Consider the following 16034-nt stretch of genomic DNA (forward strand, 5'->3'; position numbering starts at 1 on the left):
ATGATAATGATTCAACCGCTCACATTTCTCACTGAAAAGCCTCCGTTTCATTTTCACCGTTTAAACATTCAGGACTTATTTTCTTTCTTTATTTCAATGGCTCTTGACATTAGACACTGGATTATATGTGGCTTTGTCACGGTTCCCCCTTGGTATGCAGGGGATAGATGTCACAATGTCAAGGGCAGTAAATACAGGCCTGAACAGATGGCATAAGGCACTAATGTCCCCAAACACAGAGAAACAATTTATGTCTCAGCATGCGAAAGGTGCTAGAAATAGTAATCACTAAAGCACAGATTACCTGCTCCTTCAGTTCTTGCTTTGACAAGAGTGCAGACTGCTACTGCAAAGGAGTGGTGCACTATATTCTACGCTCTTGTTTTGAACAACACACTTAACAGCACAAGTTGAGCAATCTAAATACTGTAGTTCCTATTGTCAGTTTTAGTTCTTAAGAGCATTTATCTTTTCTTGTCTGTACATCATTTCTATTATTAGAAGCAAACAAATGACCCATCACAGCTTAGAAATTCACTACGTCATACAAAATGCCAATCACAATACTTCCTCCCCCCTTCCACCAAAGTCAGTGAATGCCCCAAAATATTTTTTTGATGGCATTAATCAGGTGGTGACTCATAATCAAGACCTGAAATCAAAGGGAAATCAGATTCCAGCTGAGCAAGTTCCAACTTTACCTGCAACCACCTATCGATTAGTCACAGTATTCACTGTATCAACAGATTAACAGCTTCCCTTATTATCATAACCACGAGTGTAAAAGAAGTAATTTACTGTAGCCTTATCCGGTCTGGATAACACAGCAGTTGTAAAAACATGTTCCTGATGTCACTCCAAAACATGTTTTCAGAACTACGCCGACTCCATAAACAGAAAGAATTCCTTATTAGCCCTAATCTCCCTGAGTCCTGCGAGTTTGTTGCTGTTGTTTCTTCCAGCGTGAGCGGAAAGCTGCTGACATGCCCGGTCTGAGCGCGAACGCTGGCGTTATTGATCACAGCGACCGCGGTGTCAGCGCTTATTATCAGGGACCTTGGGATCCGCAGCGTAACCCTAGTAACCCTGATAAGCAGTGAGGGAGTGACGCAGGGGCGAGAGAGGCGGTGGGGGTTGTTTGCGTGCCATGGCTCCACCACACAGCTCAACATCTGCCCCTCTCAAACGCAACATCTGCAGGGAGCCGCGGTGGCGCAACAGGCGCAAGACGCAGCAGACTTGCGGTTGCAGTTGCACACCAGGGACCGGGGTTCGATTCTCGGTCCTGCCAAAAAGCCAAGTTTGGCCGGCTCACGTGGGGCAGCAATAATTGGCTCGCTGCTCCAGAGGGAGGGACTTGGCAGGGTTATTAGATCGCCACACAATAAGCACCTCGGGCCCCTCGGAATCACGGCAACGGGCACGAGACGAGACGGCTTGAAGAAGGCGTGTCGCTCTCATTCGGGCCGCCGAGGGACGGGGTACGGGCGGTACATCTAATACGACTACCTCCAATTGAATCAGACGAGGTACAATTGGCTACCAAATTGGGAGAAAAAGGGAAAAATCTAAAAAAAAAAAAAAAAAAACGCAACATCTGCCTGAGACGCACGTCAGCGGTCAGGGCCCGCTTTCTCGCTGACAGACGCACGTCACGAAGCGCGCCGTTGCGTCTGCGATCGCAGAAACAAAAGCGCTGACCCTCAACAGGTCAGACTGGGCAACACAGCCGGGGTGGGCCGTACCTCCTCCAGGGCCCAGAATGCAGTGCGGTGCAGCGGAGGACAGACGTCTCCCTCGGCGTGTCCGATACGTTCATCTCTCTAAATAATTAAACAGATGAACTCCGGAGCACTTCTGAGCAAATAAGCGCACATCATTACAATAGCAACGAGGAATCTGGGTCACGGGGGATGAAGTGCTTTCTCCCCCTTTATGAAACTATTTGGATTATTGCCAGGTGTTTCATTTGATCGCCGATAAAGGTGCCTCACTTTTGATCTCAGGAATAATCACATATTAATGTCCAACAATATATTTTGCAGCTACTGCACTTTATGTCTCCATGGAGTTCTTTGGTTGTCTGTCACTATAGAAACAATGTCAACAAATGAAAACATGTACCGTTTCTCATTAATCATCACATGTACCCTCTCGCAGTATGTCTGTCTATGTTTTACCCTTAAGACAAAGATCACTTCCCACTCAAATTCAAAAAATGCCACACGAGTGAGAGACTCTGCCTGGCCGTATTTTGTTATAATTCACTCTTGCAAAGTATCTACTGATTAGTCTTTCAAGAAGTCCATTGATAAAATCAGAGATTTATCTAACTTACAGCTTGTGCTCATCTCCCTACGAACAGTTCATCAAGATAGAGCACATCCATAGCTGTATCAAAGAATAGCAAAAAGTCTAAACCATACAGTAAAATCCTACTGAGTGTGTGTGTGCATATGTGTCATAGAGAGAGATACAGAAAGAAAGTAAGCAAGAGTGTGTGTACACGTGAGAGAGACTCTGTGCGTGTGTGCGTGCATGTGCGCGTGTGTGTGTGTGTGTGTGTGTGTGTGCGCATGTGTGTGTGCGTGTGTGTGTATGTGCATAGGCGTGCCTCACTCAGACTGATAACCCTGGAGTGGCGGCATCGTGTTTGTAAACACCGTCATGGAAACTAATGCCACACTGACTGCTGTATTGGCACACAGCACTCAAACACAGACAGCACTCACTTACAGGACCACAGCACTGACAACACAGCGCGCAAACACAGACAGCACTCACTTACGGACCACAGCACTGACAACACAGCGCGCAAACACAGACAGCACTCACTTACGGACCACAGCACTGACAACACAGCGCTCAAACTCAGACAGGACTCACTTACAGGACCACAGCATAGTCAACCCAGCACTCAAACACAGACAGCACTCACTTACGGACCACAGCACTGACAACACAGCGCTCAAACACAGACAGCACTCACTTACAGGACCACAGCATAGTCAACACAGAGACCCACTCATAGCTGCACTAGTACACAGCGCGCAAACACAGACAGCACTCACAGACCACTGCACTGACAACACAACGCTCAAACACAGACAGCACTCACTTACAGGACCACAGCATAGTCAACACAGGGACCCACTCATAGCTGCACTAGTACACTCACTCACTCACTGGACCACTGCACTGACAACAGACAGCACTCACTTACAGGGACACTGTACGGTCAACACGGGGACCCACTCACAGCTACACTGACACACAGCACTCAAACACAGACAGCACTCACTTACAGGACCACTGCACTGACACACAGCGCTCAAACAGACAGCACTCACTCACAGACAGACAGCACAGTCAACATGGGGACCCACTCACAGCTACACAGCGCTCAAACAGACAGCAGTCACTTACTGTACTGATTAATGACATTTGTCAGGCTGTGACACATAAATACATTCACTGAAACAAGTGAGTGTACCGTTATTATAATTTCCAGCTATTTCAATTGATGGAAAATAATTTGGTATGTTTGCAAAGTAATTTCATTTCAGCGAAGCTGTAGTGAAACATAAATCGATGAGAATTGTGATTATTTAATTTATTTCCATTTCAAACCTTTCTCTTTGTATATTTTGCCAATCAACCCTGCCATAAAAACACCACTGGTTTGAAGCAAGATTTCAAACCTGGACATTGTCCTATTGCGCTGCTGTTTGTCTTGAGCCGAGTGGTGATAATAACTACAAACAGGGAGCGTGAGAAAATGAACAAAATATAAAAAACAGATTTGAATTTCATTGCCAATGTGGTGACTTTGCATTGGAATTTGCAATAATGTTCAGTAATGGTACAATGTCTTCACCCAAATGCATTTTAAATTCAGTTGTACAGCTGCATGTGCCATCAATTTCAAACAGAGCTGCAGTGTACGGTATGGCACATGGGGGCTGGAGAGATACCATTTTGAGAAAGCCATAAAAAAGCAAGCTGCCACAAATAAGCTCTGACCAAAAACTCAGGTCTGCCTCAGTCTCAAATCATCTGGGTGCAATTGCTAGTGGCCACTCGGAAAAAATACCATGAGCATACAAATGATTTTCTTGACACGTTTAGCTTAATTTTTGAATGCAGAATAAATAGTACCAGAGAAAGAAATGTCCATAATGGTATATGTTGAGAAAACACACGCCAATTCAGTTTCATACATCATATTTAAGTTGATCATGCTACATAGTGGAAAAGAAAAAAAAAATTCAAAGGCAAAATTCAAATTATGGGAAAAAGTCTCTTAAATATACAGAAATAAAAGAAAAAATAAAGTTCTTAAAATAAGAACCAGTAGAATGGTCACTCTTTCTTGAAATTGAGAAATCAAGGATTATGATCCTTGCAAGTTCCTTTAACACAACTAAAAACGGGGTGTACTTTGCATGTGTTTGGTGGTAATTTTTAGGCCTAAAGTTCTTCACATTTTAATAACAATTTTAAGATGGTGCTCATATTTTACTTAAACAACATTTGGTCTTCATATGTTGGCTACATAAGAAAAACTATGTGGTTTTAAAAGATAAGCTACAAACCGCATTTGGAAATACTAATTCAAAAATGATTAAATAAAAGTAGGATTTGGTTTTGATTAAAGGTGGTCTCTCTGAGGCTTGTTCAACTAAACGAGCTTGTGATATTTCTTTTTTTCATCTGTTACATTGCCTAAATGTACAGTATAATATTCAAAATGATAAGCCTCAATGAGCATATTGATAATTGCTTCTAGCCCCAAGCAAACAGTCCTGATGCTTCTTCTGCAAACAGTACACTTCACATTATGAAATTCAGAAAAATAAAGAAGATTAGCAATAGATTGAAATACCAGTGTTTCACAACAGTTAAAACTACATAGTAAAACACAGTATTACAGAGCATTGCTAAAAGATGGCACTATTTACAAAACAATGTATTGCAACTGTAACTGGCCTCAGGTTTGAATTGAATGAGTGATTTGCCATCAGTTACACAATTAAGTCTCACTTAAAATTTTACAACATTTGACCCACTCTCCCAGATTAGTGTTTGAGAACAGAGGTAGTTTATGAGCACTTATCAGGCAAATAAGCACAAGATAAGTACAGTACTTGCCTTATATAACCTTAACCACTAATATCAATCACTTACTGAAAATGTGCCCATTTACTACAATATTGAGTTAATAGCTTTGATGAGGTTCTGCTCAAATATCCCTAAGTATTGTGATCGCAGCAGATCACAGGGATAATTTGCATTCGGAAGAAGCATGCATGTAGAGTGATTTTCCCACGTTTCCTCATTGCTGTATTGATCTAGATGAAAGCCCAGCATACTATGTACTTCTCTCATGTGGCTGAGTATGGTCCCACAGACCTCATTAAACTCAAGAGGCTTTGTAACAATAGACCACTTGAGCACTGTGGGATAAAGTGCACAGTGCTGTAAATAATGATACTGTCCTTTTTATACTTCAGGACTGCAATCATATGTAAACGAATCGTCTGTCGTACACAACACAAAGGCGACGCAAGCAGCCGGGAGGAGCCTTCCCACAAACCCCGCGCGCGAGGGGTTAACGGAGTGCGGAAATCAGCCCGACATGTTGTGACGGGCGAGGGAAGAGCGAGAGACTCTGGGCTCGACTGCTCCTCTGCGACTGGATTAGCCTTTCCCAGCGAAGGGGGAGGGAACGCACCGCGCGCACACTCGCTCTGCCACATCAGTTTCCCTGTTGCTACAGCAACTGCTTACTTTCCATGTCAACTGCAACCTAGTTTCTATGGAGACACGTATACAAAAAAAATTCTTTGCAGCACAGCCGAGGACCAGATGGCAGTGAACTCCGCAAGTCACATGGAACGGCTTTACTCTCCAGACTGGTACAGTATGAAGCTTTTTTGTGCACACACACACACGCACATATACATACAGTACACACACACACACACGCGCACGGACACACATACTCAGGCACACAAATTTACTGTATATACTTCATGCTAGCAGAAATGTATGCACACGCAGCAAGCAAATTCATCACTAGAAGCAATTCTCCTCATAACAAAAGCTTATATAGGCTACGGTATATATAAGATGACATTATTACATAGAAAAAAATACCTTGAAAGGATGCAAGGAACAGCTTGCACTCTTTAAAATATGATTACACATGCTAAAAAAAAAAACTAGGACATTCTTAACAATCCTGCAAATGAACACTGAGAAAAAAAAAGAAAAAAAAAGTGTCCTTACCTGACTTCTGTCTTTGTCCACTTTCTTAAAACACTTATTGAGGGAAAGGTTGTGCCGCACTGAGTTTTTCCACCCTGTGGGGGCGTTGGCAAAGTAGGGGAAGTGTTCGAGAATCCAGTTATAGATATCCTTAACGGGCAGTCTCTTGGAGGGAGAGTCCTCGATGGCCATGAAGATGAGGCAGCTGAAGGAGTAGGGGGGCTTGCAGTTGGGGTTCTGCTTGGCGTCGTAGGGCAGGTCGGACTGCGCGGGCGAGGGTGGGGTGTCCTCGTCCAGCTCCTGCACGGGGCTCACGCTCCGCAGCATGGAGTCCCCGAAGCTGTTGAGCAGGTTCTTGCTCTCGTGGAGCCAGTTGAGGTTGGTGAGCTCCTCGTCGTCCAGGCCGCTCTTCTCCAGCTTGATGACGGGCGGTTTGAGGTCCATCTCCTCCTCCTCCTCCTCCTGCAGGGCCCTGGTCAGGGAGCTGGCCTGGTAGAACTGGCTCAGGCCGCTGGTTACGCTGACGCCGGACCCTTCCGGCTTCTTACTCGGAGGCATGACGGGACCCATTTAGACCAAGACACCTGCGGGGGAGAGACACCAGGAAACGGTTAGTGCCTCCTGTCAATGTCTATGTCTCTCTCTTTCTCTGTGTGTCTCTCTCTTTCTCTGTGTCTAAGTCTCTCTGTGCGCCTCAGTCTCTCTCTCAGTCTCCCTCTGTCCTGCTTTACATCGAGCTTAGCAATGCATATCTTCTTTCTTACAGACTGGATTTGACATGTTTCCTAGCCGTTTAAAATTAAGGCTAGACTAACATTCACACCCTGGATCAGATCACAACACTCTGATTACAAATCAACTCTGGCACACAAAAATTCCCCATTTCTGACAAATAGACAATGCAACTTTAAAGAAATGCAAAACACACATCCTCAAAAACACAACGACCATTGTATTCTCAGAGACGGCTCTGGAATGCGCAGAATTCTCGGTGGAGAGAAGTCTGGGGTAGACAGAGACAGACATCCATCTAAATGGAATAAATGGAATCCTGCCACAATCAGTGAGATCAGGTATGGTACTTCCTGCAAGTCTGTCTCCACTTCTCTCAATCATTCAATCACAAAGTCACAGACACTTACATCCTACTCGATTAATATTGTTGGATATTAATGGAGTAAAACTTCACAGATTCAACCCCAAGAAACAATTAGGCCCTGTGCACTCCCATTGCGAGAGCATCGGCTGATATTATTTTCAATACAACGCTCCCGGTTAAGGCCAACAGAATCCAGCGGGGGTGGAACTAACATGGTTTCAACGTCTTTCATCCTGAAACGAAGTACTGAGGATGTCTCGGGAAAAGGCTCTTACTGACTAAATCCACTGTCATTATGACTGATTTATTCACATTTGTCACTCTATACCATGAAATGAGTCTCTCTGTCTCTGCCTCACTCTAATTAAGGTAATAGCCATGTTTATGGCTCAATCCCTTGTTTTCTGGAGATTTGTTAAGCAAAGCAGTCACTGAGAAAAATCTACCTGTCATAAAACTATTCATTATTGAGGTTTCACAGAGGACAGATGAAACTATTGGTGGTTATATGGTGGTAAATATGTACCAGACTGGACCTGGTGTCCTTGAAATTAAAGATGAGAAGTGGATGGCCTGTTCATTGAGCCCATGGATGTTTGTACAAGTTTAATTAATTGAAGTAGTTTGCACAAGGACTGTATGGATTTTCGTTTTGTTCAAATGGTTTACATTAAAAGAAAGCATGTAGCCTGTCAGCATGTCACTGTACATCAATGCTGACATGCACATTCAAACCTCAAAACACACAGGACAACAATATTACAACAACAGTGCATTCTGAATTACAGTAACAACAGACCTCCCTCCAAGACATCACAGACAAAAAGGATTGCAATGCCATTCTAATAGAGTACAAATTATAGCCTACATTTTTTATAGTAAGATGCTCACTGCACTTGATCTATTTATGGATACAACACTCTGCAAATTATAATTGTACAAACGAGATAAAATCACATCAACTTGTTCAGTGGAAAATGTGCACTCATCTTCCAATTTTACCAGAGCAATTTAAAGAATATTTGAGAAAAAAAACAACCTTTGTGACAATGATTTCATTATCAATGATGCCGAGATTGGCAGGGTTTGAAAGACAAATAAAATACGATTGTTTACCATTAATCATTAACCAATGTGTTGCTACCTCTCCCCAGAAAGCAACTGATCCAACTTCGTCTCCAAATGGGAGTTGCGGTCCCTTGAGTCTCTGAACAGGAAAATTATATTATAGCCGACAGTAAAGTAATTTAATTGCACTGTTGCTATGACAACACACTGCTCTGTTTGGGCCTAATTTGCTTAACTGCCAATTGCATCCCTAAGGGATCTCATATATCATGCTTTCCCATTCTTTTGTGTTCTAAACAAACTTATAAACAACGCCTTAAGACAACCTTCCCGATCAACTGCGAAGTTCAGGTGAGAATGGTAGGTTAACTTTGTAAAGTAGCTTATTGCAGAAGCTTTATATTTGCATAGCTTATCGATCGGTTATCCCCGAATAGCGGTAGAACCATTTTTCAAATTATATCATTATCAAATTATATCAAATCTATCATTTATCGATATTAATATTAACCTACTGAAATATGGAGATATCACATATGAATTACATTAAACAGGCATTGCAACACGTGACATGGCATCAAAGAAAATCAGCAAAAGCAGTTTATATCAGCTAGAAATCATGCGAAATATATCTGACACATTATTACAGATTGCACGGTCTCAACTGCTTTACTGAAAGTTTAGCGCTTTGATTGAATAGCCTACCCCCACACAAGTGTCAATTAGTAAACTACTACATGTAAATGTAGCCACAAAGTTCCCGTGCATAGACAGCGGGCCACATTTTTCCATAAACCAGGCGTCAGTAATTACATTTTTGTCGGTTTCTTCAGACTCAAAAGATTTCAATTTGGTCGGTGAAGTTACAACTCTCTCAGAACTAGCGCGACAGTCACTGCATTAGCAAAGGTAGCATACAAACAAGGTAAAATGTAAAAACGATTTTAATGCATTTCTGAAATAAGTCAAGTATTAGCCTAATCCATGCTCTTGTAGCTACTGGGTGCGAGACCGCGATCCTTGTCGCACAGACGCAAGCACAACAGTTAACCTACGAGTAACTAGCTTCATCATAATTAAATCAAAACTTTTTAGTCATACGTGGCGTTTTTAAACGCCATTATCTAATCGTCACGGCGCCTGTTAAGAATAAAAATCCACAAATCTCCCCCTTTCCTTACCTGGGCATGTGTGGATTAGGCTATTCTGAAAAGTATCGCTGGAATCAACGTTCCTGCACAAATTCCTTCAAATCCTTCCATTGCATTCTTTAGCCCAAGTCACACACTGGCATATAGAGAAAGAAACCGGGAAGGAACCAGGCATCTGTAGACAACCTCGGTACATAACAAATCCTCTAGACGCTTCTACTATCCCGATCGCCTGGCGCCCGTGTCTTGAGTATGTGTTTTTGCTCTGTTCTTGCTGGGGGGAAAAAAATAAAGTGCTCCACAGCAAATGAAAACTGCACACATGACCGGGGGAAGCTGTGGGCAGGGCGTCAGCGGAGAGCAGCAGTAACGGGATGAACCGAGGCCGAGGGGGGTAAACGCAAAAAAGTAAAGGGACGGAGATAATTAAGCACTCCGGTCTGTTTGAGAGCCCAAATACCAGCTGTCCAAGCAAATCAACATTTGTTTGTAATAGGTCTGCGAACAGCGCCGTGCGGTAGCACCACATGGTTAGCAAATCGTAGATAAATTAATCAACGTCACACTCTTTTCAGTGCAGGGGGTTCCTATCGGGCAAAAACCATAACGTTTGCAAACAAGGATCTTCATCGCAACAATTATGACAAAAAATATTTGTAGTAGTTATTGAGGATTCTGTGTATTATGTTATATAACAGGCGGTTAAATAATAGTAGTAATAGGCAAATAATAATAATAATAATAATAATAATAATAATAATAATAATAATAATAATAATAATAGCAGCAATGGTCATCATTATTATAAGAAATCCAGCATAGTTTACGACGTCACCTATTCATAATATTTATAAAAGCCTAATAACTTAATAATAATATTATTATTATTATTATTATTATTATTATTATTATTATTATTATTATTATTATTAACTTTTTAAACTGTGGACACAAAACAAGTCCTAAAATAAAGGGAGCAGAGAAAGTTTGTATTATAAAGATTGTATTTTTTATTCATAAATGTGGATTACTACTGTTCTCAACAGGGTAATGAAAAATCAAAACAATTTACAGGTATTCCAATAAACAGCAAGTCACACAAACAAACATCTGTTCTGATAATTGAAAATGATTACTTTGGTCCTGTCTATGCATGTGAACACAGCATGTTATTGGTAGGTGTAGTACTAGTAGTTACAATAATTTTTTATTTATTATTAATCTAATTTTGCTCCCTCTATGAAACCACCATTTTGCACGTACTCACTTTAATATTGGTTTCATAACCTTAAATGTTTTTGAAATATTCATTTAAACGGTGACACAAAGGGGAGAGATAAAAACAAACAACAGAGAGTCAACAGATCTATGAACTCTTCTCTGAACCACTCAGCAAGGCTTTTTAATCCTACGGGGTTACAGTGCCTGTAGTCTGCACCAGCCGTGGGCCTCCATAAAACACAAAGGCAAATCCACTCTTGAAAAGACACAGGCTGCCCCTATTACAAGCTAACCAACTGCCAAACTGCCATTTCACTGTTCAGCCAAACAGGAGACTTGTGTAATAACAACCTCAAAACTCATTTAAACTTTGAAAAGGCGACTAATGAGGCTATTCAGGCTGGTAATAAATTATTCACAGAACTACTGATACGACTGAAGAGACGGGACAAAGTAAACTGCAGACACCATACTGGAATATAGAATAAACTGGCTCACAATGTGCAGTACACTGTAAAAAATCCCTGACTAGTCATGTTCAAAGCAAGCTGAAAACTACTGAACCGAAAATAAGTGTGCTCTATTTTCCTTCAGAGATTTAATGCAAATGGCAGTATGAAAAAAAAAAAAAAACATTTGTCTGTGACAGTATCAGATTAAAAAATATATACAACAGCCAGTCCTACAAACTATTAAAAGACTCAAGGACACCTGGCACCTTGCAAAAAATGCCTCTTTGCAGGGTTTTTCTGTGCCATTGAAAAGAGCGCTGGATAGATGTGCAGAGAAGTAGCAGTGCTTGACATTGGAGTGAGGAGCACAACAATGTGTCAGTGTTTGCTTTAACCTGTCAGGAGAGATAATTCCCTCTATGGGTGCCAAGTCGGGCTGATTGACCTACTGCAGTGAGAGAGCAGGAGGAGAGTGAGCCAGCCCTGGCCGTTTGAAAGACAACCTTCGAGGAGCCCCTCGCTCGGTCCTACCTTGTGTTTGGTTACCGTTTTTACGGTCATGGGCCTGCGGTTCAGAGCTCCCCTCTCCCAAAAAAAAATCTCTCCTCTGACTTGTTTGTGAGTGTCTATTTGTAATCCTCAAAGCACACTCCCGGAACTTCACGAGACAAAGTGGAATCCGTAGTTCTGAGAAGGAGAGGGAGGAGACGAGAAATCTACGTCAAAAAACCTCTGACAAGCCCTGACTCATCTGCCCTGTGTTTACCTGAGGAAATTCCGTTTGTGGAGGGTGTTGCTGGCAAACCCCTCCTTGAAGAGGTGTCACATGTCTTGCCCCGGTAACCTGTCTGGTGAGTGGCGGCACTCTCGCGTCCCATTGGACGAGACTTTGCGCTGCCTGCGGTCTCATCCACACCACAGAACTAGTTTCAATGAAAACAACCACAGTGATGTCAGACGCTTACGCGGGTAAACAAACGGCTACCAGAAGATTGCACTGCGTAGAGTCATGCCCTCTGGGAGACTAAACAACTCCTGAGGACTACGTTTTTACTAGGACTGATTCAATTGAATTTAAGTCAATAATGATTTTGTATAAAATTGATTTGAAATCTTTGAGGTTTCACACCTGGATTTCACCATCCTCTGTTTTTGCACAAGAAACAGACTCTAAAGGGAGGGCAAAGGTCATGTTCTCCTTTCATTGGAGGTGGTAAATAGCCGAAGTTCAGCCGTCTGTAGAGTGGTGTCCTTATCTCCTCTCACCCCTGATAGCAGTTAGTTCTCCCAGCACCCCCCACAGCCCAGCAGTACAACCATCTCCAGCTCACCTCCCGTTGTCCCTTTCAATGAAAAACACCAACACATAACTTCTTAATCGTCACCCAGAAACATTTTGCCGCAGGCCAAATATGTCATTACAATTTAGCAATAATATTGCCTTCATCACCAATGAAATGCTTAGTTTCTCTCTCTCTTCTGTCCAAGGCAAGTAACATTTCTTCCTGAAGGGAAATATTGAGTAATGACAGACGTGGTCAGCAATAATATTTGCAGAGATTAGTTATCATTATTTTATGATAGTCATTGATTAGTGATACTCAGAGCAATGTGCTTTGGCCTCTGCCACAGAAATACAACTTGGTCATTTGCCATAAAGAATCGAAACAAAAACTAAACGGAATATGTAACAAACAGCTTTGTTTTCATTACCCTATAAATTTAACAAAGTATGTTTTCACCAGTACCTCACCGCACCCACTCAAACCAAGTAACATAATATAGAAAGTTGCGTTCACCTGTTGGTAGGATAGCACCATTTTGTAGCCTTGTGTCCGATACACATTAACAGAAAGCAGTCTGTTTGTAATAATCAGTTATACCGGCGCAAGGTCACGGCAGAGAGCTGTGGACAGGAGAGAGAATGAAAGGCACGGGGACTGAGTGTGTGCTGCTCGGTCGTAGGACTCTGGACTGCTCCTAGCCTTCTGCTCCCAAATCTAATTACTTCCCCCAGCGCAGAGCAGAGGCCTGCTAGACTGATAGTGCTCCCTGTATCTCAGTCATTTCATATGAAATTACCCAGATAAAGTTTGAGATGGTCATGGCTACCTTGAAGCTACAGGATACTCAAACACCCCAAACTCTCCTGAGCAAACAGCCACCCCACCCCCCTCCCCCTCTCCCTAATACTCAGAGGCTACGGGGTGTCCTATTTGCCCATGGCATGAGGCTGAATGCCTCAATTTCAGGATGGAAAGATGTAAACGGTTTTTAATATTGCTCTATAAAATTGGTGCTTTTTTTGCATTAAAAAAAAAAAAAAAGTATTTTAAGCAAATAGGACAGGTCACATCCAAGTGCATAAATCAATCACTGTTGTGGTATCAATAGATGAGGTCACTGTACAGACAGAAGTACATGACTGTGCTGTTCTATAACTGTTCCTTTGCTGTTATGTACCACCCGTATGTACTACAGAGCTTAGGCAATTATCCTTTGTTAAATTAAATCAGGGTTACAAGGGGAAATGTTTTCAGCTCACAGGGCTGATCTATTCTGCAACTTGATTCTGTCCAGTGCAAATACAACTCTATGACATCAGCTCATTATAACCTCAACATTATTTTTAGCCATTGCTACACTCTCAATTGTAGACACTGTTATTTATAACTACCCTTCCCACAAATGTATGTCCAGTGCTTGCCAATTTCGTGGGACATTGGAAAACAAAAACTGTTATTTCTTTTTATATCTACACTTATTTGAATTTCATTCTTTGGAATGTTAAAGTAATAGCAAAAAAAGAAGGAGGGAGAAATTTTCAATGTTTTTTAATTTTATTTGGTCTACTGTGGTTGTCAGAACATATCACAGAGTTCATGAGGTATCAGGCCTGCATCAAGTATGGATGCTTTGTGCTGGCTGGGTTCTCGCCTTAGTGGGTGAGTGGTGCAGCCCCTGCAACTGTGTCACCGTAGTCTGGAACACATACAGGCAGGTTACCTTGGCAACCAGAACAACTGGGGTAGAGTGACAAGCTGTGTTAATTCCTTCACCCATGAACCCCTGGGGAGAAGAGACATTCATCTTCATTTCCATTGGTGTCTAACACTGCATTAGGAATATTATTTTTCTGGCATAGCTTGGCTTATTATCTCGTGTTTTTTTTCTCCTCTCCGCTCCCCGTCCGCTAGCAAAAAAAAATATGTACTCTCTATTGGAAGTGAAAGGTTAAGAGTAAAGATTAAACAGAGCCCTGAAAATGAAAGTGATAACGGATTACTTTAAGTAAGAAAATATAGGCTGTGCGTCTGGCTGTTATGATTCGTTCGATTTCGGCTAATGCATTCGGGCCGTCTACACCCCCACGCACTTAGCGCTGCCGCCCACAGCATTTGCCAGTCTGTGAGCGGGGTTAAGAGTTACGGCTGCTTTCTCTTTAAGGACACGTAACCCTTCCGTATAATTCAGCTGCCACGGAGATGCAGGGCTCCACTGTGGCCCCTGCGGTGTGCCAAACATCCGAGCAAACAAGCGGCGGGGCATGTCGTTTGTGCTGGGGGCCAAGGGCCTGGATGATCCTGAAGGGCTTCAGCGGGCAGTGGTCCCGTGCCGGACAGGCAGCCTCTCTGCCCCTGCGCTCCCTGCTCTCTCTCAGCCGATCTGGCGGAGACACCAGCAGGGCAGATTTGGACGACACGAGCAGGGGTTTCATCTGAGACGCTACACCCCATGGTTGCCCGAATGTCAAGCATTAAACCCGAGAACTCGGTGAAGGTTGGGGGACATTTCCCCGTGCCAGCTTTCCACAGAGTGAAATGTCCAGTGATATATCGACTCTTACAGAAGACATTATGATCCCGCTCTCTTCCAGGGTAGGATCGTATGCATTCTGTTAGAGTTGAATCAACAGTGGGCACCTAGCTGTGTTGACGTCTCTCCAAAAAATTTTTTTACCAGTCATCACGACGGGAATGTCAGGACACTATTCGGAGAGCGAGAAAAACAAAAATATTTAGATTCCCTGGGTGTCTGATTTCTGCCTCACGCATCAGTGCTACGGCCCCCTTTCTCCATCCCTGCTCGCAGATTCAGAAAGAGCCCCACGGAGCAGAAATATAACATTTCACTGAAGGTCAAAGAAACGGCGCGTAATGTAAAAAAATCCGCCGGCATTATCTTCGGAGTAAAATCGGCGTTCCCGTGAATGCCACTGCCCTGGTACAGGACGGGAGTGCTGCCAGGAGGCGGCCGAGCATGAGGGGAACAGGAGGAGCGCTAATCCAATCTGCGGAGGCGGCGCCTCCTCCTCCGCCTCGGGGCGACGGGACGCTAACCCCGCCCGGGGAAGCGGAGGACGACGCCCGTGCGCGGAGGCAGCGTGACGGAACAACCCTCGCTTGTTGTGCTCTTGGGTTCAGAACCTCCGGAGAGAGTCCCAGAGAGAGAGGAAATTAAATTTGGCTGTGTATTGGTGGCAGGGGAAACCCAGTTAGGAGGAGCCTGTGGATGCATAGGCTCCAGGGAGGCACTTAATGAAAATGAAGACGCTGCTCCTAACAGATTCGATTCGTCTAGCCTAACGCGGAGACGCGGAGATGTGGAGGTGCGCGTTAGACCGCGCCAGACCGTAAGGTTGCAGGGTCTCACCTGGGAAACTGCTGCAGCGCCCCAGAGCACTAGATCTCTGCATGAACTATGCACAGCGTAAGAAGATATTAGTCGGCCCCCTTGTCTTCTAATTCTTCTCCCTATTGGGAGATGAACATT

At 43.2% G+C, this 16034-nt stretch overlaps 1 protein-coding gene across 9 annotated transcripts in view; it reads right to left on the reverse strand.

Moving 5' to 3' along the window:
- The window catches only part of foxn3 (forkhead box N3), an 83428-nt gene that overhangs the window by 43409 nt on the left and 23985 nt on the right, over window positions 1-16034 (reverse strand). For 5 of the 9 annotated variants that reach the window (XM_061254438.1, XM_061254448.1, XM_061254375.1 and 2 more), the window contains exon 2: window positions 6292-6854. In XM_061254438.1, the coding sequence (XP_061110422.1) occupies window positions 6292-6840 (549 nt within the window). In that variant the 5' untranslated portion in view covers window positions 6841-6854. Of the gene's footprint in view, window positions 1-6291; window positions 6855-8485; window positions 8577-9618; window positions 9871-11710; window positions 11954-16034 lie in introns of those variants that run through there. The other 4 variants (XM_061254418.1, XM_061254428.1, XM_061254384.1 and 1 more) reach the window with 4 other exon arrangements.

Source organism: Conger conger, chromosome 1, assembly GCF_963514075.1.
Source record: "Conger conger chromosome 1, fConCon1.1, whole genome shotgun sequence".
Lineage (NCBI taxonomy): Eukaryota > Metazoa > Chordata > Actinopteri > Anguilliformes > Congridae > Conger > Conger conger.